This window comes from Lepidochelys olivacea (assembly GCF_965140295.1).
Source record: "Lepidochelys olivacea isolate rLepOli2 genome assembly, chromosome: 8".
NCBI lineage: Eukaryota > Metazoa > Chordata > Testudines > Cheloniidae > Lepidochelys > Lepidochelys olivacea.
The window spans coordinates 20,075,717-20,100,926 of record NC_140418.1 but is presented as its reverse complement, the minus strand read 5'-3'; the positions used below and the strand labels follow the sequence as shown (position 1 = coordinate 20,100,926).

Here is a 25,210-nt window from a genome sequence, read left to right as displayed (position 1 = left end):
ACTGTAGGTGAAGAACCTTGGGAAACTGAGCTTATAAGACATGGGTATCCTCATTAGAAATTCATGCATCATAAAGGGGGAGAATAAATGGGGCATGTAATTAAAAATGGAACAAGTAGAAAGTGAGCGGGCTCAGGGAAAATTTCCATTAAAAAATCTAGTTGTCCCTTTGAGGGAATTTCCAGTTTATTCCACCTTTCTTCTCCCTTATATATGTTTAAATACTGCCTCTATTCTGAATGCCAAACACTGCCCCCTCCACATCACATCCAACTGATGAATGCTAATCCCTCTCTGTGACATTCATTAATATAACTTAATCTCAGCACAACACTAAAAATTTAGGGGAGAGAAGTTATTTTGGGGCCGACCCTACAGTTTGTTGGCAGCATTGCATACAAAATAACATACAGAGGCTGCCTGGCAGTATTCTTCCCATTAAATGTTTGCCAGATACCTGAGATGTCTCTGACAGCGTGGCAGCTGAAGGGTCTGCAAGCTTCTGAAATCCCATGCTCCCCCTGTTGTGAGATAGGAGCAGTGGCAGACGCATACAAGTTGGAGTTTCCAGCTGCTTCAATATTGGTGAGGCTGAGTTCTAGATCTATTGCTAACAAGAGATTCAAAGCACAAAATAAGGTACAGAACAGAAAGAAATACGTAGTGAGAAATGTTGAGAGATTGGAAAGTGCTACAATATCATTAAAAACCATCCCCCCCCAATAAAATAAAATAAAATAAACAGTCCTGAATGGAAGCAATACAGATACTGAAAATTTAGGGATAATGTCTGTCTTTATTCATTTCTGACTTGCATGGATTATACCTATTCCCATTAAAGTCAATTAAGATAAGGAACACTTTTTTACCTATGTAAACTATTCAAATTGATTTCATTGAAATTTAAGGCTTATCTACACTTACAGTGCTGCAGTGGCACAGCTGCACCAGTGCAGCTGCACTGCTGTAGTGCTTAGTGAAGACGCTATCTATGTCGATGGGAAAGCTTTTCCTGTTGGAGTAGGTACTTGATATCACCGAGAGGGAGAAGAGCTGGGAGAAGCCCTCCTGATGACACGGTGCTGTCTACACCAGGAGTTAGGTCAGTATAACTCTGTCACTCACGGGTATGGATTTTCTACACCTTTGAGTGATGTAGTTCTACCAACATAAGTTAGTAGTACAGACTAGGGCTTGGAGTTATTAGAATTATAACTAGACTTTGAAATTGATAGGAACCATGGACAAAAATGTCAGATCAAGAAACTAAAAGAACCAGTGAAGAAAGAAACAAGTAGGAGAAGAAACAAATGTGAAGCTGGAGGAAAAAAGGTATAAGGAACCAAATGTTCCTAAACTAGTATTTTTTGGTAGATATGTATGCTCTTTTGTCATACAGGTTAGTGAGAAATAAACACTGAAAAGATGAGGCAGAAACACAGCAAGTTGAATTTTGGCCATATTAGTATGGTAAATGTTTCTGCCCTGTGAGTGACCAGAGTACAGCTACCTTCACCTTTCTGCCAGACTTTCTCTAAGGAATGTCTACATGCTACTGTAACGAGCTCTCTCTGGAGAGGGGTACTTGAACCATTCTGTGGCAGGAACGCACAAGGTTGTGGGTTTTTTGGTTTTTTTTTTAAAGGGGAAGTGAAAAATAAATTCTCAGTTAAAATTACTATTTTGTTTTTGGTAGGAATGTGACTTACTAAATAGGAATTAGGCTAGGACACCAGAGCCAACCACTTCTACTCTTAAAATACCACGGAGTATTTAATGACCACAAATGGCCATGACCAGTTTCTCATTTAAAGATTGACTCTTCAGCAATACAGTGCCCAGCCAGAATGGCAGCAGTATTTCAATACTAAAGCAAATGAAAGTATCAGTTATTGAATATACAGCACCATTTTATGCAGGGTTTTTTAACTTCTCATCCAAATACTGAGCAAATCTGGCTCTACTTACCTTGCAAAAGTTTAGCTTCACATCTAGATGTAGAGAGAAACTAAACCCCACATTGGTGGGTAATAATTGATATAGTTGTATACAAGTTCACTCTAATCTCCTATCTACAGTTGCTTGTAACTTTCCTTGTTTTCTTATGGGCAGAAACTTTCCACACTTGGTCTTGGTTTCAAGGTGAATCTCTCTTAGAAAATGAACAAAATAGAACACCTGGGATTAGAGGTGGTCTCCTTTTTGAACACAGAAATTAAATGCAATGTCTGTTAATAATAGTTTAACAAAATTCTACTTGCCTGTTTCCCTGGGAGGGGGTAGTGTGGGGAAACTATTTTGGGTGGATGACTAAATTATTTCATCATGGGGCAAAATATGTTGTGCCTGGACTAGTGAACACTTGTAATTTTGCAAGACTGTATTATTGAAACATGAAAGTTAAATATAGACACTAAAGTCAAGAAACTGAGAACCATAACGCTTGGCCAAAGTGTTTGGTGTTGGTTTGTAAACCTACTACTACATTAATGCAATACATTACTTTTAACTTGGATAACCAGATAAGTGGCTTTGATAGACATATGTGAACTTTGATTTTCTCTTCAGTTGAGCATTGGCTGTTTTAGTCAAGAAAGGGTGACCTATGAAATATGCTAAAGGGTGACACTAAGGAGAAATCCTTGGTAAATTTACTTCAAATGGATCCAGATGATGTGATGGTAATGTATACAAGTCACCTTTTGTGTCTAAAGTTTGTCTAGTGCTTTGTTTTTAAGTGTTTGTTTAAAATTGCAAAGTTCTGGGTCTAAAGAGTGAAATTTTAAAGTACAAAATGTTAACTTTTTACCAAAAAACTAGGCTGTTTGGCACCAATATTTGCAGTAAATGAAATTCCGTGAACTTCAGTTTTAATTGTGCAGACACCAAAATGACTGATAACTGTATAGCATTGGATTAACATTGTATTGTAATGGCATAGTTTAAACTGGTAAGTGCTTTCCTGAACTGGAGCCTTAAATTGCAATTTGTTTCATTACTTCAAACAGGATTTATTTGAGGGTGCAGAGTATTAAACTAGGCAAATAGAGTTTTGGAGTAGTTCAGCCTCCAGACTTCAGCTGGCTTGAAAACTTCAGTGGAAACTAAATTGATGAAAAAGGAAAACAAACTTGTGTGTCATTTGTTTTTCCATTTTCCAGCCAACTCTAAAATATACCTGAACACTCCTATTTTATGTTACTTTTCTTTCTTAAAACAAACATAAAGTAACCCAAATTTTCTTGGCCTCTTAACAGTATCAGTTCTGACTGAATTTCTGTGGCTGGCAAAATAAATGCTCAATGTCAATACGATAAACATATTGTCTTTTTTTTTTTTAAGGAGAGATTGCTTTGCAGTGAGCTTTAATACAGGATATCTCATTTTAATTGTTTTAAAAACTACTTATTGCAATGAGGCTTTCTAAGGAGTAAAACTGTAGTTTCATTTGTTTTCAGATATTTTGTTCGTGGTGTTACTAATGCAAAACTGAAGCTTCTGATATGAATTTACTGTTACTTAGTAAAAGCCCAAGAGTCCTGTAGTTTTACTTTAAATATAATTTCATTGTATATGTTTAATTCTGATCTAATAACCTAGGCTGGAGTAGAAGCTTCTGCATATTTGAGGTAGCCTTGGATAGCATTTTGTTGTCTAAACTGGCTTTGTTTGTGTTTACTTGCAGGATCGCGCAAGAACTTTTGACATGCATTCACTAGAGAACTCGCTGATTGACATCATGAGAGCTGAAAATGATTCACTGAAAGGTAAATTTAGAAGGCGACTGTTTCCTGCAGTAAATAATTAGGATGATGTGCTTGGGCAGGATACAAAATTTGTGTTTTGTTTGAACAACTAAGGTATCATTTGAATATTGCATGCTGGTCAACTCATCTAGGCCTCATTTTCCTGCTCCATCAAGAGACGAAGGTATCAATGCACATGAACACCGGTGTGTGTGTAATGTCTTGATCAAGGACGCTATGAAATGGAAGCACAAGGCATTCTTTTTTGTAATAAGTGGCTTGAATTGTTGAATTTTTTTTAAACATGCAGCATGTAAAAATTAAATTCCTAGTTTCTGGAATCTCATTCAGATAGGTAAAACATACCTACCTACTTGACAGTGTTTTCCCTCTTCAGCCACTCATGCTGTCTTCTGTCTCTGCAAAAATATGTCTTCGGTACTTATTTAACTAACCCAGTGTCTAATATGAGTACTAAGCTGTTTCATCACAACTTTGTCTCAAGTAGTCTTTCCCTTGATTATGCCACACACTTGTGTAATTATGTCCGTTTCCCTTTTGAATTACAAGGTTCTCCTGATGCAGTACTTTCTCCAGAGTAAAGATTGAACAGGCTTGTGCTGTCCCTTAGGAATGAGAAATCCTTAAATATATAGGAGTGGTATATTTTGCCAGTGAAAGATTTAAAAAGAAATGAGTTTTAAGCTCCCCAGGAAAGTGTTCTGAAAATTTCGACTAAAGAAACAACTGTCTTCTGAAAATGCTTTTAATATACATTAATATATTGCTTAATAAAAGCAGCACATGCTATAAAACCCTGAAGTTTAGTTTATTGCAGGTCAGTGCTAAACACTAATCTTACAATTTCAGTCTCAGGGTTACAGTTGTCTGACTACTCTTATTTATCCACTTCAAGGTTTATGCTCATTTTTGTTGTTGACCTGAGGCCACTAAAACAGATTTATGGTAGTCTTTAAAAATAAATTTCCCCTAACACCAAGGTTTGTGTTATTAATGAAAGTGATTTGCTTTTTAATAGTACTTCTCCTCTAGTACAATCCCAAAGTACTTAACAGATGTATACTAAAAGTTCATGCATCCAGATCTGGGGTGAAATGCAGCTGCATGACAATTTAGTGCAGGAAATAACTTTCCAACTGAAACTACAATGGAGTTCTAAGTAGGCAAAACTCCCACTGAGTTTAAAAATGAAAACAAAAACGTTTCCCTGTGGGGAGAAGGGTACCAGTGCCATTGGCTCTTTAATAGGGTTGCCAGTTTTGGTTGGATGTATTCCTGGAGGTTTCATTACATGACAAAATCTTCAATTAAAGATTAATCTTCAATTCCTGGAGACTCCAGGACAACCCTTGAGGTTTGCTACTCTTTAATAACAGCAAGTTGTAAAGGCTTTGTTTTTTGTTTTTGTTTTTTACCCCCACATGCCATCAGAGCGCAGTACGCTGTGTATACCGTAGCATCATAATGGAGCCTTAGTTCAGTATTAAGTCAAGTGTCCCACTTAAATTGAGTACCTGGAATACACTTGGAGGCCTTTCATACAGCTATTAGGCGGGCCCAATCCAATTTTTTAGCTGATTAAATCTGACACGCTCACAGTGATGTGGCTGCAGACCAAACGAGCCTTTTAAGGGAAATTTAGTTTTCTAACAAAGTAAGGTTGCTATATTGTCATGTTCAGTAATTAAGGGTAGTTTTGTACAGTACTGTGATTGGTTTAACTGCTCTGAAAAAGTCCTTTGGTTTTCAAATGGTTCTTTACTTTAAAGTGAAAAGTGTTCCAAAGAGTGGAATAAATGTCAGCAAAGAATAGTGTATATTTCTGATGCATACTAATTCTTGCTTGAGCTTGATTTGTTAATCCCCAGTGCACAATCATCTATATTTGGTCTAAAGCGCCGTGTATTGTTGCGTAATCAGAACACAGCAACATCAATCAGATATTGTTCTGGGAAATTTTCTACTGTATTTTCGTGAGGTGCTTGACCTATATTGACACATTACTCTAAACTGTAATATTCTTTTTTGATGTTTTACGGTTAATAGCCCTAAAAATATACTTACCTTGACAATGCTTCCATTTTAAGTTTCTTGCCATAAGTACTCCATTTTAAAGTAGTATTTCCTAGGCTACGTTTTTAAGTTACTTACATGAAACTTGTGGTACATAAATCCCTGTTCTCTACTATTATAGCTTAGCAGGCTTGTGCAGTGGTTTATTTGCTGTAGGATTTTAAGGAGTGTGCCTTTTAAAAAAGAATTAGCTTGACTATGTTTAAAAGAATCAGCAGAAGGTAAGAATCTTAAAATATGATGAGTTGTGGTTGTCATTTTAGTCTTGCTGTCCTATTTTAATACCTGCAGTTACATAAGTTGATCCATAAAAATAGTTACGCAGTTTGTTTTATATGGGTTACTTTTCATGGGCAGTGTTTTTCAACTAATTTGGATTGTCCGTCTATGTGAAGTGATGGAAGTTCCATTGCTTGAGACTTTAAAAATAGACTGGACAGAGCAGTAGAAAACATACTGTAGGAAACAATCTGGGATTGGCAGGGAATTGGGCCAGGTGATCTAATAGGTCTTGTTGCTAACTTCTGACTCTTTTTGATAAAATTTAATAAGGATTTAAGTGTCAGTATTCTAAGTCAGGTTACTTCTTCCTTTCATAGCACAATGCACTCCAGAAATAAGGAAAAATATTAAAATACACCAAGTGAGCCTTTTAAAGTCTTCTTCAGACCAATTCAGAACTGAGGGGGAAAGATGTTTAGGGATTGGGAATCATAGTGTTGGGACCATTGTCTCTTAAGGCTTTGACGAAAACCCCTGAATGTTTAAGTGATGGCCTGACTTAATTTTGGGATTGTAATATTGATAATATTGTACAGAATAGTGGTAGTTTTGGTTTTGAAGTCTACAGCATAACAATCAGTAAAACTAAACAAAATCTATTCTCTCTCCAACTACTTACTGATCAAGTCTTATATTTATTAATCTTGGGTTTCTTTATGAATAAGTGTAACAGTTGTTCTTGGATTGCTCGCAATAATAAGCGTACAAACAAGGCAATATTTTCTGTTTTTGTTGTTTTTTGGGGGGGTGGATCCTCGAGAAGCATTTTGAAAATAGCATTGATTCACTATTAAATTCAGTGTTAAAATCCTGATGAGATTTTGTAAAACATGATAGAGAATATTTTTATTTGTGGCTGTTTCATTTTTTCTACCCTTGAATCCTATCCCCATTTCCTTTCCTGAACAGCTGCCATTTCAGTATGTTATTTTTATCCACGACAGTGAGCGTGCTGACTTCTGCATAGCCAATGACAATCTGCAGAAGCCTTTCCCTAGAGACTAATTGCATCTTCTTTATATTGTACTCGGCCTTCAGCTGAGCCGGAGATCCAGAGACTGATTTTTGAATCTGGGTCTTCCAGATTGCAGTTTGAGCATTGGTGTAACACGAGATGGCTGACTAAATATTTCCTTCTTTCATCTAGAATGAAATGTCTTTAAATGCTGTGTAGTGGCAGACTTGCTGTTTTAGTGACTGTCCTGTACCTCTGTTCTTTCCAGGCTATGGGACTGGCGCTTATTGCCTGGAAGGGTGCAAAGTGAAAGGGATTAAAGTAGTAGGCTGGCGCACATGCTTCCAGCACTGCAAAGCACTATTGTAAAAGAGTCCGTCTAGAAAAAGCCAAAGAAAAATATGTGAATCAGCTCTAAAGCTGCATGAGAGATACATGGGAAAAATTAGGCCGAAGATGGGTAGGGTGAGAAAAAGCTAGGCTTTGGAGTGAAAGAGTAAACTAAAATTGAAAAGGATTGGGCGCATGGGGGCAGGCGGGGAGGTAGATGTGAAGATGGTGTGCACATTACCTGAAAATTGGAGAGGGGGGAGGCAACCTGATGAAAATGAAATTCAAAGACCTGATGTTTCTCAAAATGGATTACTTTGAGTTAAAGGCTACATGTAGTGATATTTCTAGAACAATCAGCCTCTTCAAGTCCTGAAAAACTACTAGATTTTTAAAAATGGGTGACGGTCCACAATGATCCTATGGAAAAGATGTTTGTGTCATAGAGTTGGAATGACTTGTACAGAGATTTTTCTGAACGCTTGGGAAGGAAGAAATTAACTGGCGTTTTCTTGTGCAGTGTTTGGAATGTGGTTTGTTTTTGAGACATCCTATTTGGTTCCGCAAATATATGCTCAGATAATTGGTGACACAAAGAGTCATATGTCAATGATTGCACAATGGTCCTAATCCTGGTTGAGGCCTATAGATGCTGTGGTAATGTAAATAACTAATAATAGTAATAATAATAATAATAATGGCCAGATAAGTGAGTGACCATGAATAATCAGTAAAAAAACAAAACAAAACAAAAAAAACCCTGAGGTTTGATTTTTGTTAGCATCCTAAAGGGGTCTACAAAAACAGAAGTATACATATTTTTATGCTGAGCAGGGATGTTAAACTTAATAGCCAAAAACACCTCCTCCTTTCCTCCCTTGCTTTACTTTTGGAGTGCTACACAGTACCCTACTGGGATCCTGCGTGAATGCAGACCCATGTGACCTGCACTCAATATAGCTTTATAATCAGTGAAGCCTTTTGTATTATATATTAGGTTGGGTGAAAGAGCGGCACAAAGCCTGTCAATCTTTGATCCAATCTGTGCACCCCCTTCTCTGAGCAATTTATAGAAAAAAAAGATCATTACTCATTTGAACCTTAAATACATAAAACTTAATATGAAATGGTGAAAAACTAACTGCCTCTTCCCCTCATTGTGTTGTACACTGGCCCAGTTTGTCCTAACCATAATTAGGAAGTACTTGTGAGTTATGCATTAAATGACTTCAGCCTGTAGTCACTGGTGGTCAGCCTGCAAATTCACTTTGTCACAGTAAAAATGAAGAACCCATGGGATTTCTGAGTTAATTGATAATATAAATTAGATTACAAGTGAATTATTCACTTTTTTAAAAAGGAAGTGAACATAATACCTGTAAGTTAGGGTCTAATAGACAAGTTAAGAAACAGGCTAGACCTGACACTGGTGTCTCCTCACTATGACTCTGCCAATCCTGACCTGGGAACAAAGGATTCCAGTCCTAAAATTGTCCATTGCAAATGGATTAGGATGCTACTCCCAGACTCTTCATTTGTGACAGTCAAGGATTTTTATTCTTGCCAAATGTTGCTAAGGTACTAACTCATCATTTGACCTAGTCCTTGAAGCCTTTATTTTAAATCCCTTTAGCTATTTCTAGTTTACAACATGTTTATTTCTATATGTGTATATATTATATGTATGTATATATAAAATGCAGTGTTTCCTATACCTGTATGTTGGTTCTCCCCAATCTCTCCTGTATATCTTTTTGGCTCTTTCCCAGAGCCTTCAATTTAAAAATAGCTAAATTATAATCTCTTAAGAATCATTTTGTTCGGTTTTTAACAAAATGAAATAAACAGAGATACTAACAGAAATCAAGGCCACACTGGAGGTTTGGTTTTAAACTAATAAAGGAAAAGTAATGACCAATCATCAGGTCTTGGCTTTCATGATTCTTATGCCTATTATCGGGCCAATTTTTGACCACTCTTCCATTTAAAAAACAAACCCTGAATCACCTTAGATTGTGATCATTTCACTTTTTTAAATATGGAAGAACTCAAAATTCATAGCAAGCAGGAAGACCAGAGCAGAAACGTGAAAGAAATAATGTTGGTACTGTGGTAAATGAAAAACTAAAATGAACAGCGCAAGGACTTTTGCTTCTTGACGCTGGTTTAACATATTGATTGTTCCTGGTCCTCCTTTGAGCCTGGCAGTCACATGGGTATGACCAATATATAAACTGCCCTAAGACTTAGAAATCAAGAGGGAATTTGTTTTGAGTTCCTAAACAGATCTGAGATGAACTTCTTAGGGCATTTTTGCAGGGTGGGGAAAAAGGAGTAGGATAACCAAACCCAGCTCCAAATTTTGCAGTTTGGCCTAATTTCGAATTATTGTAGGTTAAAAAAATAGACTGATGATGGCAAGTGAACTTTTGTCTTGATGTAGCTAGTTGTCACAGAATTTGGTCTCAATTTGAACTCGGGGTAGATATGCATTGAAGAGATACTTAGCATGGTGTACCATATGTAGGAAAAAATAGAAATGGCATTGATATTAATAGTTTTAGCAAGAAAAAATTGGTTAAGAATCAGATCAGCTCTGGAAAAATATGCATGAGGTGGGTGAAGCTCACTGGTTTACATTTAAAAACTAAAATAACAAAAAAACCAAAACCAAAACAAAAAACCCACTCACACTTTGAGCCTAAAGTGTGTAAAATCATTAAAATGTCCTAAAATTTCTATGAAGAAATAAACTGAAAGATTACTTGGGCTTGCCTGCTTGTCTTTCTGGAACCTGCTCAATCTCCTGAACTGGCTGGATGATACCAAGTACTGTGAACTGCAGTTGAGAGCACATATTTTAATTCCAGAAAGAATTGGAATAGCTTGTATAAGTGTTACAGTACCCTGAAATACAGTTTGTTCGAAAGCAAAGGGTTTTGTGTGTGTGGTGGTGGGGATGGGAGAGGACAAAGACTTGGTGGGGAGTGTAGGAAGGAAGAAAATGATCTTGACTCCCCCAGCAGTTACTGCTGTTATGGTATGTCCCAAATACTTGTTTTTTTCTGTGCCTGTTCTGTTGTGTTTGTGTTGCTGCTATTTTCTTAAGTGCCTGTAATACAAGAATCAGTCCTAATTTGCGTATGAAGATTGTGCAGCACAAGGTAACTTCTCTCTTGGGGGGGCAGGAAGAGGGTGTACTTATGGGGTTGTGGTATCCCATGCAGTCACTGCATGCTTAATAATGAAACTGCAAATGTAACATTAGCCAGCTCTCTCTGGCTTGCTTTAAAGCTGCTGCCTACTCAGAAGATTCCTGTTGGAACGTGGGTGGGGGTGCACAGGTTGGCTTGTATGTGTAGTGAATAGCTCACTGTAACGCTATTTAAAGCACATCCCTTTTTGAAGTCCTTTTTTAAAGGTGATAATTTGTTTTGTACTTCCTGGTGGCATACTGGATTGTTATCATGTTAGTTTATGTAATGTAAACCTTAGTAAAAATGGAGGAGCTTTTAAAAATGGCTGGAGTCTTGAAGTCACATGCAAGCCCCATGATTTTTTTGATTATTACTATTTTTTTTTTTTGCATAATGTAAATCTCACTCATAACACACATGCAAAACTGGTATCTCTCACTAAACTATAAAACATACAGGAGATTAGAGAGAGGAGGTGGGTGAGGTAACATACCTTATTGGATCAACTTCTGTTGGTGAAAGAGACAGGTTTTTAAGTTTACACAAAGCTCTTCTTCAGGTCAGGAGAATAGTTTAAAGGGTCATCTTCCCCATATTCTAATTCAGGACTGGAAAAAAAAACATTTAAGGTTAAAATTGATCTCTAATTTATATAGTGATTACTTTTGTTTAGTGCCAGCACAGAATGAGACATTTGTCTCCAAAGAAAATAGGGCCAAATTCTGCTCTCATTTATAATAATATAACTGTGGAGTTAATTTACACCAATGTAGACTCAGAGTTAACTCAGAAATTGTCAGTTAGTCTAAAAAATAGCCTGTGTGGACAAGAAGACAAGATGCTCTGGGAGAGCACCATAGGGACTGACCTAGGTCAAGACTTGTCAGAAGTGACAGTGATTTTGAGTGCCTAACTTGAGACAACATATAGGGGCCGAATTTCAGAAAATGGTGAGCCTCAACCTCTGAAGACCAGGCTCCTTCATGGAATCTCAGATTAGGCACCAGATATTGAGTTAGGTTTTTATAAGGCTAGCCATCACAGTGGTATCTGAGCCTCCTTTCCACACTGTCACTGCGTGATCCCATGGCCACTGTAAAAAAACCAAAGGAATTTAGCATTTAAGATGTTACCTTTTGAGTAAAATTGTTTTGTATTTCGCAGCCATAATGAATCAGAATCATAACACAATTCAAATTAACAGACTGAAAATATAAGAGTTAAATTTTGGTTAATGTTTAGAAACACTATAGTAATTATAAGATGTAAATTGCCTTTTATGCTAAGTTGATTCCTGAGTGTTCTTCGATGCTTAAAATACAGTTTTTGAGGCACAGTAGATCACTTAGGATGAAGTATTTATCTGATCATGTAATTAAAGACTGCATCATAATGCATTTGTGCAAGGGGGGGGTGCAAATTACAGTTGCACGGGCAACTATAAATGTGCACTTCCTTACTTTTGAATTCTTGACTTTGCAGCCTAAATAATGTTTTTTTAAATACATTTCCTAGGATTTTAAAAAGAAAGCAGGTATCAGTAGTTTGGAAACAGAAGTGATGTGTTTTGAGAACCCATGCCTGTGATATTTGTCAGGGGATAACTGACTAAAATCAGTGCTTGTTGAGATGCTTATATTTCCTACAAGGTCTCTTCTCTGCGGAAGTGAAAGAATAAACAAACTTATGCATTAGTGCAGGTACAATTATCAGGTCACTTTTTGTTGTGTTTTGACTCATGATTTGAGAACTCTGATATCTGCTTTAGAAATTTAACCGTTTTATTGATACTGGGGTCTGTTTAATTACACAAATGCTTACAAACCAATACCATTCATTTAATTTAAAAAGAAAATAATGTATACCTTGATGAACCTGGCCAGTATTCCACTTCTTAAAAGCTAACAGAATGTATACAGTTAAAAAGATGGCAGCAGATTTTGCCATTGGTTTATGGCTATACTTTTTATCTCTTAAAAATATATTGTAAACTAATTCTGATAGCACTCGTAGATCATATAAATATAACTTCAGTATTGGGTGATCTGTGTTTATATGCAAAGGAGTTACTATTCAGCAGACTGAAATTTTACATGTGGTTCATTTATTTATGATCTCTTGTCATTTTAAGATTCCAGAAAATTCAAATCTAGAATTTGAACATGTGTAGTGCCAAACTTAATTTTTTAGCCATTGAGGACATTAGCTATAAAGCTACGATAATAATTTTTAATTAGGTGAATATGAACATGATGTTTAAATTTTAAATGACATATTAAGAAATAGGTATCATCCTAGCGTGGTTTGTTTAATTGTTTGTGGAATACAAGTTGATTAGCAGTTTTATTAAATCTGTATGATATGCTGTATTTTATTAAATCTACCACCGATGGCTTGACCTCCAGATGCGTGGAGCACCTGCATCTCCAGTTGAAGCCAGTGAGAGTTGCAGATGCTCAGCACCTTTGTAAAGTAGACCATAGAAATATGGAGACAAATTCACTTTGGCTTATAACCTTGAAATTCCACTGACAATAATGAGGCCATGTAGGTATCTGTAAGAGTAATTTGGTCCTTGGAACATGTGGAATTTTCATGATCAAATAAGTTAAGATATTTAAGTTGGGTATAAAATCTTTTCCCAGTAACATCTAAGAGTAGTAATGTTTCCTGGAAGTTTCCAAGCTGTGATAAGTGTTACAGGACAAAGGTTTGGACGGATAAAGCCCTGTACTGGGTTAAAAGCGCTGTTTGTGGAAAGAGACACTCAGCAGGGTATCATGCTTGTCCTCAGTAGAATTGAATTGTTGGGAAAATTTTGGTGGTATCCAAGCCTCTCTTCCATCCAGGCAACGATTCAAAACCTTGACAGGGCAAGTGGAGAGTCTCTCTCTTTTTTTAAAAAAAAAAAAATTATTCCAGTTTTGTGATGCAATTTACATGTGATGAGGAATATGTGTGGTACAGCCAGTTTCTACATGAATTACTGCTTGTAAAATAACAGCCCTCTTGTCGTTGCTCGTTATTGTGAAAATGAGAAATGAGGAAGCTTTGGCTGCAAACAGCTGGGATATGTTTGCTGCTGCTTTTGCTGGGACTACCATTTACTTGTTGCTTTGGGGGTGAAATAAGAGGAAGCTGTAAAAAACACAAAAACCTCATGTAAAATTCCAAACTGACCTGTGAGCAATCCTTCCACAGATAAAAGTAAGTGTATTTGAACCTATTAGTATTAACCATAAAAAAATCCATGCTAGTTTAAATCCTGCAGCATGCTAGTACATGCCAACATAAATCCAGCTCTTGCTGTGAATCGTGCATGAATTGCACTTCCAGCTATTCATTAAATCATAGGAAGGGTACTGCCTGCCCATATATTTAAATTGCTTAGCTGTAAGTATGGTAATAGACCAGAATCTGCTTGAGGAGAAATGCTTATATGAAAGACGCAAGGAATAGTGAATGTGATCTGGGAGTATGAATGGGAAGTTTAGGAAGAGGCTTTACAGCTTTTCCTAATACCTTTTCTTTTCTCATCCACAAATAGTTTAGCAAGATAAATTACAGATTAGAATAATCCCTTGGAAAAAAGTATTCCACCAAGAGGACCTGTAGTGTGCAAAGTCCTACTTACTCCTTCCCTTTGGCCATAAAGTCCATCAGTTTCATGTAGCACCACTTTTCCTATCTGACTGTAGATTGGAGTGGGCAAACTACAGCCTGTGGGCCACAGCCGGCCCGCCAGCCGATTTAATCCAGCCCTCAAGCTCCCACTGGGGAGCAGGGTCTGGGGCTTGCCCTGCTCCAGCCAGGGAGCAGGGTCGAGGGCTGCTCTGAGCACTCTGGTTCCTGGAAGCAGCGGCATGTCCCCCTTCCGGCTCCTACATTTAGGGGCAGCCAGGGGGCTCTGCCTTGTCTGCTGGGAACTGCGGCCAGTGGGAGCTGCAGGGGCGGCACCTGCAGACGGGGCAGTGCGCAGAGCTGCCTGGCCATGCCAGAGCCGGAGGTGGGACATGCCGTTGCTTCTGGGAACTGCTTGAGGTAAGCGCCGCTTGGAGCCTGCACCCCTAATGTCTCCCGTGCCTCAACCCCTTGCCCTAGCCCTGAGCCCCCTCCTGCCTTCTGAACCCCTCAGTCCTTGCCCTGAGCACCCTTCTGGACCCCAAACCCCTCATCCCCAGCCTCACCCCAAACCCACACCCCCTGCCAAAGCCCTCAACCCCCACCCCAGCCCAGAGCCCCCTCCTGCACCCTGAACTCCTCTTTTCTGGCCCTACCCCAGAGCCCTCACCCCCTCCTGAACCCAACCCCAATTTTGTGAGCATTCATGGCCTACCATACAATTTCAATACCCAGATGTGGCCCTCGGGCCAAAAAGTTTGCCCACCCCTGCTGTAGCTCATATTCTCAATTATGAAACCATTTTTAAATACGTGCATATATCTGTTCTAAAAAGTGTGATAATCTTTTTCTCCTGTCCCCCCGTGTCATAAACCGAACCCCTTGAATCTCTGTATTTTAAAAAAAAGTGGATATAGCAATAACACTTCACCTTCACATCATCTAACCCATTCAAATCCGAGATTTTGTAGGATTCCGTCAATATATGTGAATTGATTTTTATCACTTGGAACCACCAAGGAAGTGTAAAGATAAGATCTACTTGAAATTATGTTCCCTGTCAGTCGATTGAAATAACTGGTATAATGTCACAAATTATGAAACGATAGTGGTATACTTCGGATAACGTGATATATATTATATGTTTAGGATGTATAGCAGATTTAAAAACTGGAGATGAAACTTCAGAAGAGTACTGAAGTGCACACCTCAGTTTTGACACCAGAGGACAGTGTAAACTGCATTATAGCCTGGTCCCATGGTAGTGAATGTGACCACGATTTGGCTCATAATCTCTGGTAGTTCTGTGGTGGCTGCAGTGCATGCAGATCATCTTTTGCGGGTTCAGTCCATAAAATCACATTTTAATATTAAGAAGCGGGATACCATAATGCTAGTAATGTGGTGGTGTAGAGGATAGGGGGGCATAAATGGTAGATTCATATCTATAAATGGCGAAGACATTCATTCCTCTCTGCTCAGATCCCTATGATATACTGAAATATAACACTACAAAATCTGCTCGGTATTGAGAAACTTTGAGTAGGCAGATTAAAGTCCTAACAAATGAGAGCCACTTATTTCTACTTCAGTTTTCCAGAGCATTCCCAATTAATGTTAAATATGTTAAACTATAAGGTTTTCCCCCAAAATTTATGCCCAAAGATCTTCATTAGAACATATTATTAAAATGCCATTGTTCTGGTCTGTGCCAAACAAACAGTAAGGATCTCTTCCCCTACTCCACAGAGCCAATCTAATTCAGACAAACAATTCAGCGTATACTGGTAGAAAACAATGTAAGACAGTGCTGATATCTTCAGAAGGATCAACCTTCACAGGCTTTGTGGAAGAAGTTTATTTTCAGCAGGGATTTGGAAATCAGAGGTTGCTTAATGTTGAATTATAAAATAGACTATAGTGTGATAACTTTAAATTTAAAATCATCCAAATAAGGCCCTCGCCCTAGTACTATAAAAATACCAGAAACTTTATTACAATATGATCTTGTCTGCTTAACACATTGGTTTATAATACCTGTGCAAGTTTGATCTCCAGCTTGCTTGCCCCAAGAAAGATCCAAAAAGGGATCTGATTAAAGCTTGTGGCACAGTCTTTCTTACGTTTGGCGGTACTCAGAATCTCATGCCCATTTATTCCATTCAAACCACCAACATATGATCTGGCATTTCCTCTTCAATGTATAGGGGGAGGGATAGCTCAGTAGTTTGAGCTTTGGCCTGCTAAACCCAGGGTTGTGAGTTCAATCCTTGAGGGGGCCATTTAGAGATATGGGGCAAAAATTGGGGATTGGCCCTGTTTTGAGCAGGGGGTTGGACTAGATGACCTCCTGAGGTCCCTTCCAACCCAGATATTCTATGATATACGAATGGGTAGTAAAAACAACGAGGTGTCCTTGTGGCACCTTAGAGACAAACAAATTTATTTGGGCATAAGCTTTTGTGGGATATAACCCACTTCATCAGAAGCATGGAGTGGAAAATACAGTAAACAGGTATAAATATACAGCACATGAAAAGAGGGGAGTTGCCTTACTAAGTGGGGAGTCAGTGCTAACGAGGCCAATTCAGTTAGGGTTTAGCCCATTCCCAACAGTTGAGAAGTGCAAGAGACAGTCCATGTGTTACTGTGTAGACTCATCTAATTAGTTGCATTCAATTTACCATAGGAAAAATATCCAGAAGTATCTTAATCCCAAGACATAGTCAGGGTGTTGCCTGTCTCCACAGTGATTATAGTATTGTATTGTGCTCTTCCGTAATAAAAGAAAAGAGAAATATTTCAAAACACATTTTTTTCTCATAGGATTCTGCAGGATCAACAGCAGTGTATATCTGAAGGCACTCTGCTGTTTATTCTGGAGCCAAACAAGCCCTACTTTTGTATTTATGGTACCTTTTGGAGTTGCATATAGTGCTTCGTATTATCTGAGTTTCCTGTAGGTATACATGGGTTTTCTTGTATTCTTAGAATTTGATGCCAATATTTATTTTACAGAATAATATGCACATCTTTCTCCAATGTCATAAGTTTGAAGACTTGTATGAGAAATCCATGTCATGTAAAGTCTCCTACATGTTCCCTTTCAGTACGTCACGTGCCTGGAATCACTATTCAAACTAAGTCCTCCAGCCTTCTAATTTAAGAATCTAGGAATGCATGAAAATGACATTTTCATTTTGCCTTATGACAATTTGAGCTTTTCTGGCCTAAATCGGATTAAACATTTCATCTAAACAAGCATTCTGTTGTAATGCCCATTTTATCATATAGGTGCACAAATTTATGTGAAAGTGCAACTTTCATGACAATCCCAGTTTGAGCATGCCTATGTATGTACACACATGGATATCTGACCTGGAATGTGAATGGCTGCTTCAAATATAGTTATAATGGAATAAACAAATACTCAGAATAACTTCATTGGTCACACCGCATGGTCCTGTCATTACAAAAATGAATCAATATTTTATAAACGTGGCATGTCAAGAAGTACATTAATACTAGGCTGGCCACAGTATTTTGCAGCTTGCTTTTAGTCTTGAGCTGAGGTGGGCTGGTGTAGCAGCATACCTGTTTCAATGGGTGTGTTTTTGCTTGCATAAGCAGAATCCCCTTCTCTAACCATTTCAGAAAGATTGGAGTCATTATCCCAATCTTCTTCCTCAGAAGTCCTGGTAGTAAACTTAGCTCAAGTTAAAATACTTAAAGTTGCAACATTAATATTTTTAAATAAGTACAATCTTATCTGACTCATGCTTGCTGTTTCCCATGCCAGCTTTAAGGGAGTCTTCAGGGCCACCTGTTAACATAAAATATATTGTTTTCAGTGATGCTGCAGTACATAGAATATGCAGTTAGAGAGCGAAAACAAAGATTCATAGATCAGGATGTATTAATCACATCTTATGGCATTAAAAAGCTATTTTCTGTACAGATTGCAAAATATCAGTGAGAGGGATACATACATGTCTTTCACACCAACTTCTGTGTTAATTATTCATTTTTGATTGTGTAATTAAAAGGGATCTTCTGGTTTTAAGCTGTATGTGGTTGTCTCTGTTTTAAAAAGCAAGTGTATACAGACCAAGACAGGAACTTTCAGCTGACATACACAGTGCTGTATAAAAGAGAAGTGGTTGCCTTTTATTTGAGTAGTTTGAATGTAGATACTGTGAATTAAATAATTCTCTAATCAGTGGAAATCTTACTTCCACTGACTAGTACTTTATTTCACAAGTTGCCCCTTGACTTCTTTGGGACTCCTCATGGTATAAGGTACTATTTAACATGAGTAGGAATATCACAATCTGGCTTTTTAAAGACAATAGAACTACTCATGGAGTAAGATGCTATGCAACATGAGTGAGTGGTAGAAATCTGGCTTAGATTGTAATCTTAGTACTTTCTCAGAAAACAACAGATAAGTTAAATAGAAATAAGAGTCTAGTTATTTTAGAACACTTCAACTTTTCTGGGTAATCAGTCAGGGCCCAAGTCCAACAGCAAGAAGATCCTTTTTCAAATGGAAAGAAAACTGTCCAGCCAATGCAGTGAATCTTCATATTTTGAAGAAGAAAAAATACTATTCAGAGAAGTAACTGTGAAAGCTAGTTGAAATAAATGTACAATATATATTTTTTCTAGAGGCAGCCTTCGTATCCCTTGCTTTGACGCTCAGTTCTAAAGCTTGTTCACATCTCTAATATTTTTTAAATGACTGCTGATTTCGGGGTGGGTCCTTGTTCTCTTTGAGTGATCTTCTGTCCCCAGGCTTTCACCTGGAAGTGGTGCAACCTGATATGTCTTGTATAATAAAGGACAGATTCAAACACTTCAGTGTAGCATCAAGTTCTTATTTGTCGAGAAATTAGTAGCAAAATATCACTGCATTAGAGAGAACTTGCAAACCATGTGTCATTTGGGCAGCCCAGCTTGATCACTCTTAAATATCGAATTTTAGGGCTTGCACTAACAGTATAGTACTAAACATTCAGTTTAGTATAGTGCTCGGTATAGTATAGTACTAAGCATGTGTAGGTTGACTGTGAAATGCAAACTTTCCAGCTCCTAAGATTTCAGCAGTGGTTCTAGGTAGTATAGGAAGGTAATAAGCAGGTTTTTTGGGTGCTTGTTTTTGGGGTCATGTGGCAAGGAAGTGGTGGTACTTTTCCATACTCTTACCTACAAATAAACTCCCATGTGAGTTGCCAAAATTAGTTACCACTCATTGTAGATTGTACAGACGTTCAAATTATGTGTGCTCTCTGAGCTCCACTGGAGTCTTTGAGCTTTGCTCCTCCTTGGTGGGGCTTCAGAGGAGAGAATGATTAAAGTATTGGAAATATGCCTTGTAGTGATAGACTTAAGGAGCTCAGCCTGTTTAGCTGGACAAAAAGAGAGTTAAGGGATAATCTGATCAGTTCATAAATACCTACTTGGGGAAAATATTTGATTGTGGTGTTCAATCTAATAGACAAAGCTATAGCAAGATCCAGAGTCTGGAAGTTGAAGACAGACCAATTCAGACTGGAAATAGGGCATATATCTATAACAATGAGAGTAATTTAACCACTGGAAGAATTTACCAAGGCTTGTGGTGGATTCTCTATCACCAACATTTTAAAATCAAGACTGGATGTTTGTGTAAAAGATATACTCTAGTTCAAACAAATTTATTTTGGGGCAGTTCTATGGTTTGTGTCAAGCAGGAGGTCAGACTAGATCAGTGGTTCCTGCAGGCCACAGAATTTTTGAATATGCCCGTGGATTCTGCTATAGGTTCCTTGGACTAGGCTCTTTGATTTAAGGAGAAGGAGTGGTGGTCTATCCCAGATGTTACCCACTGGTGCACCAAAATAACATGTCACTCAGTAAACTCCAGATCTGTGATCCTCTCTCTCCTTTCTTACGTGAGGAATAAAACTATTAACAATGTTGACACTTAACTCAGATGTCCAGTGATAGTAATTTAATTCTTTAGTTGGATGGGGCAGTTCACACTTCTCTGAGCTGTTGCTCCAGGCTCCTTGTAGATTCACACAGGCAAACTGTATCTGATTATGTAAAAACTATAAACAGAGAACTTCTTCATAATAACAGCTAAGAGACTCTCATTTTTTTTAAAATAAAAACTAAGATTCATGAGAACAAGGCTTGAGAGGTGCTTCTACGCCGATACCGTCTGTTTCTGAACCCTGGTTATTTAGTCTTTGCATGATGCACTTCATATCTGTGTCTTTTGTTTTAATTATATATTTGCTCATTATAAAAATAAATCATGGGGGCACCATTTGCAAAATCCTTACATTTTGGTGGATTGATTTAAATGTTGATTGATTTAAATCACTAGTCAGGAAGACTAGATTTAATTATGGATTTCTACATAAAAGGGCATTGTTGGTTTGTTATAACCTTAATACATATTCTTCACAACTCAGAGATAGATGTAGGTTTCATTTTTAGAAGATATGCACTATACATTTTTAAAGTGGATTTATTTTGAAAAGTTTTCAGATTAGTTTTATAGCTATGTCAGAAAATGAATGATTGGTTATTTCATTTACCAAAGATAATTGAAGCAGATAGTTCACCTCCCAATGACTTCATAAATATCTCCAATTCAACAGGTTAATTATTAGTATTTGGAGGATTTCCTTGCCATGCTGTATTAGGAGGAGAACATCACCAGACAGACATTTAAATTTTTTTATTTAACTAAAACAACAACATTATGTATTCTGGATTTTTTTTCTTCAACAGCAAACGTATAATATTTTAACAAAACAAGCATATGAATTTTCCAATTTAAACATTCAAGTATTTTAAAATCAGGTTTGTTTTTGTTAAAATTGTTTTTAACTAAAATAGTTAAATGAAATATTTTTTTAAAAAAATCTCAAACATTAAATTGACTGTGACTTAAAATGTTGGCTTCTGTAGCTAACTTGGTCGTCTTCACCTTCATTTTCCTGTTTGTTCATAATCTGGAAAAGAAAAACAAGCTTTTCTGCTTTTTCAGGTCCCAAATGATTTCTCAATTTGGAATGAATTAGTCCAAAGGAAGAATATATTCTTTCTACACTGGCAGAAGAAGCTACTGCTGTTAAAAGTGAGATTATCACTTCAACAGTCTCTGAATCCAAGTGCTTGAGTGACTTCCACCAGTTCACTGGTGTGACTCTTTAAAATATCATAATCAAATATATATTTCTTGAATGGCTCACCCTTAGCTCTGAAGTTTATTATAGTTGGCATTATGAAGGGATGATTGCTGGATGTCCATGTCATAGCCAACTCCTCTTCTTCAGCAGTTAAGGTTTGACCCTGGTACCAAGTTATTGCGAATATTTGCAAGAAAGTGAGCTGGAGATAGTGCTTGTCCCATTTGTTTTTTTTAATGCTTGTAATTTAACTCTGTCATTGCATATTTCTCTTTTTAAGATCTTACCCACTTCCTTCCAAATTCCAACAGCATCAGCAATAAAACAGCTATTTCCCTGCATTTTGTTCAAGGCTACAGAAATAGGCTTCAGGGTACTCCGCATGTGTTCGACATTTTTCTTAAGCCCAGTGGTGAGAACTTTGGCTGTGACAAGTGCCATCTATTTTTTCATAATTTTGTTCACAGACTGTCATCAGATTAGGCCAATTCTTGATATAGTGCTCAAAACAGTCTGCTACTGAGTTCCATCGCATGTCTTGTGGGAGAGTTAGCTTGGTTCCTCACACTTTTTTCAGAGCAGCTGCTGCAAAATGGTGGTTACAGAAGTATTTTGCAATTTCAACAACATTAGCCTTTATTTCTGGAACACTGAAGTATGTGGCTATGCGGTGCATCAAGTGAGCCCTGCAACCATATGGGCTTGGGACTCTCTTCTAAATAATTTCTACTCCTCTTGGATACATTTGCAGCATTGTCTATGACCAAGCTGCATACTAGACATTTTGAATTTTTGTTTGTTATAGCTTTTATTGCTGCTACTTGTAAGTATTCTGCTGTGTGTGCATTTCCTGTTGTATCAATTGTTTCTGTAAGGAAGACATTCCCTTTTGTCACCACACAAGCACATACAACAGGATCATTGCTCCCACCCATCAAGACTCAGGTTAATAATTTTACCCTTTAGACCTTTTGCACACTGCTCAGTTTCTCTTTCATACACTGTATCCAGCAATTTGCCTGTGACATCTGCTCTGTTGGGTGAACTGTATCCTGGTCTTAATGACTGAACCATGTTAATGAAGTGTGGGTACTCAGTCATATGGAAAGGAGTTTGTTGCATAAACAAATTGGGCAACTTTTTCATCAATTAACTTTTTTTTTTTTTTTTGTAATCTGCTGGTTCTTATCACAAACTTGATCACCACCTATGGTGGTTTCTGGATGATGGAGATTTTTTTTCTTTTTGCTACAGGTGATAAATATACTGTGACTATGTGACCAACATGATGTGACTGAAACACTGTCATTGGCAGATAACTCTGAAACACTGTCATTGGCAGATAACTCTGAAACTATAGAAAATGATGGTGATCTTGAAGGTAGATAGTCTTCAGACTCCTGTATGTTGAGGATGGATTCTCCTAAACAAAATAAGTCAATGCCGTTATTTAATTATTATTACCATACTGCTCATTTAGTATTACTCATTACATTGACACTCAGTACTACTTTAAAGGTGAAATTGTAAAAGGAAGATCTGCCTATTTCAGCTATTTATTTTTTATCACAACTGCATCTAAAATTATAGTACCATAGAGTAACAACTATATTTTTTGCTCAAACATGAGAATTCAAGAATAGTTCAGAAGGAAGACAGGCAGTCCTTAAGAAAGACGTATGAAATAAAAAGGTTTACCAACCTGAAAATCCTGCATGTTCAGACATGTTCCTTTCATCATCTTCAACACAGCTTCCTCCTGAGAGGGAACACTTTTCATGATGTTTCATTCGGGCCTTGCATTTCTTTGTTGCACTGTTCGCATTTTGCATGCATGCCTGTCTTACCCACAGGTAGAAGAACTTTATTAGAATATTTTCAAACTGGTGGTCTCTTACGGCCTGCTGCCATTATAGGTTTTCCCTTCTAGTGAGAGAATGGTATGGTAGATCTCAAATCAATGAAGACTACGTTCAGAAAGACCTCAAGACTTCTGGAATATGCTGCTCAAACAGTTTCCCTTTTGTTGTTTCTACTGCCTGTCCCTCTCTTCTCATATTTATCTCCAGACTACTTCTTGTCCAGATCTATTTCGCCCCCAGTAATCTTCTATTCCTTGAACTTTATGAAACTTTGCACTTTTAGAGAGAAGTAATGGATTGACTTTGTGTACACAAATTTGCAGAGGGACAATAGGGTTGAGCTCTGTTATTTCTCACCTCTATATATTTATTTATTTTAAAACATTTTTGCTGTTAACAAGCATGTTATCTCTGGAGACACAAATCCACAGTTTGAGAACTGCAAAACTAAGCATCTCTGATGGTATCTTCCAGACGGAGCACTGAGTCCAGTTGGGTAGATAGAAAGCTTAACCTAAATAATCTATACAGAAGCCCCTGGAACCCCATAAAATTGGGTTCCTAATTCATGAACTATTAGAACTCATTTACAAAACTTTTCTTAAACATTACATGAATATATTGTTTCATACTGTAGAATAGGAATTTGTAATCCCTCTTCCATGATGAGAGATCTTTGAGCTATAATGTAGCTTAATTAAAACTATTTTAGATGTTTTTTTCTTCAAAAAGCATTTTATCAAAACAATCTGATTTAAATTAAAAAAAATCAGATTTTTTAAAAATCATTGATTTTTATTCACTCTGCCTTTTGGGAGTTACTGTTTTCTGTAACTATCCCTGTTTCCTCTGCATCCGCAGGTTCAGATTTGGCTCAAGGCTTCTCCAAAATTCAGGGCTATTAAGGCCAGAATAAAGTGTCAGACCAATCTCTAATACAGGCTGAGAGTGAATACCAACCCCTCCCCTAGTAATATTCACTTATGACCTTTTATTTTTCTTAGTAATAGAAATGATTCTTGTTAAACAGGTGCTGTTGGGTCACATTTGCCACTGTAGTCAGGTTGTGTAAAAACTCGATTATAAATCTAAGTTCAATGGGAACGTTTATCCTTTTTATTTTTAAAATAAACATTTCTTTGCAGCCGCAGCAATATCCTAGTGCGTGAAGACTTCAAATTAACTGAAACTTACTAATGAAGCTGGTTTATTTCAGTGTCAGAACTGAAAAATAAAAAAAAAAGCGTATTATGGACCAATATAAAGTAGAAAGTAGCAAGTGCCTTATGTTGGTTGGTGTGCTAGGCAAAGAATAGAATTGCTGTCTTAAGACGCTTCCGTACTGAAGGCATACGTAGGTACAGTAATCTACAAGATAGAAAAGTGTCATTTAGGTCTTGGCTACAATAAAAGGTGGTCTTTTTTTTGACATGTCAGCTGACATTTATTAAAATCCTGATGTAGACAAGGCAGTTTTGATTTTTTTTTTTTTTTTTAAACGTGTGTTGGTCAATGTAAACCTTAGGCTGCTCCCTCCGGGTTTATTTTGACCAGCTAACTTATAGTTGCCCTGTCTACATTAGATTTTAATTAGAGTTAAAGGACGTGTATAAAAATGTTTTGTTTTCCTAGTGTAGATGTAGTGTTAGGCAGACAGGGTGGTGTGTGATCAGTGAGGTTGGCGTGCTAAATGGAGCTTGTGTGTCAGTCCAGCTCCCATCTTTGTGCTATCTTACATGTTGCCTCTTTTGCATGGAACAGCCTCCTAATGCTAGGCTGCCAGCCCCCTCATTCAGCCCACACATAAAAACCACATTATTAGTGCCCCAGTCCTGCAAGTTGTTCCATATGAGTGGATATCTGTGAGGAGCCCCACAAAAATTGAGGGGCTCTGCATGGGCCCAGGGCTTCTCCCGCACAGTGTTTGTTGCAGGTTTTG

The 25,210-nt window shown here is 37.5% G+C and overlaps 1 protein-coding gene across 7 annotated transcripts in view; it reads left to right on the top strand.

Annotated features, from left to right (window-relative positions):
- The window catches only part of CPEB4 (cytoplasmic polyadenylation element binding protein 4), a 187,295-nt gene that overhangs the window by 140,875 nt on the left and 21,210 nt on the right, over positions 1-25,210 (top strand). For all 7 annotated transcript variants that reach the window (XM_084636779.1, XM_084636778.1, XM_084636782.1 and 4 more), the window contains one exon: positions 3,686-3,767. In XM_084636779.1, coding sequence (XP_084492905.1) covers positions 3,686-3,767 — 82 coding nt within the window. The remainder of the gene's footprint in view (positions 1-3,685; positions 3,768-25,210) is intronic.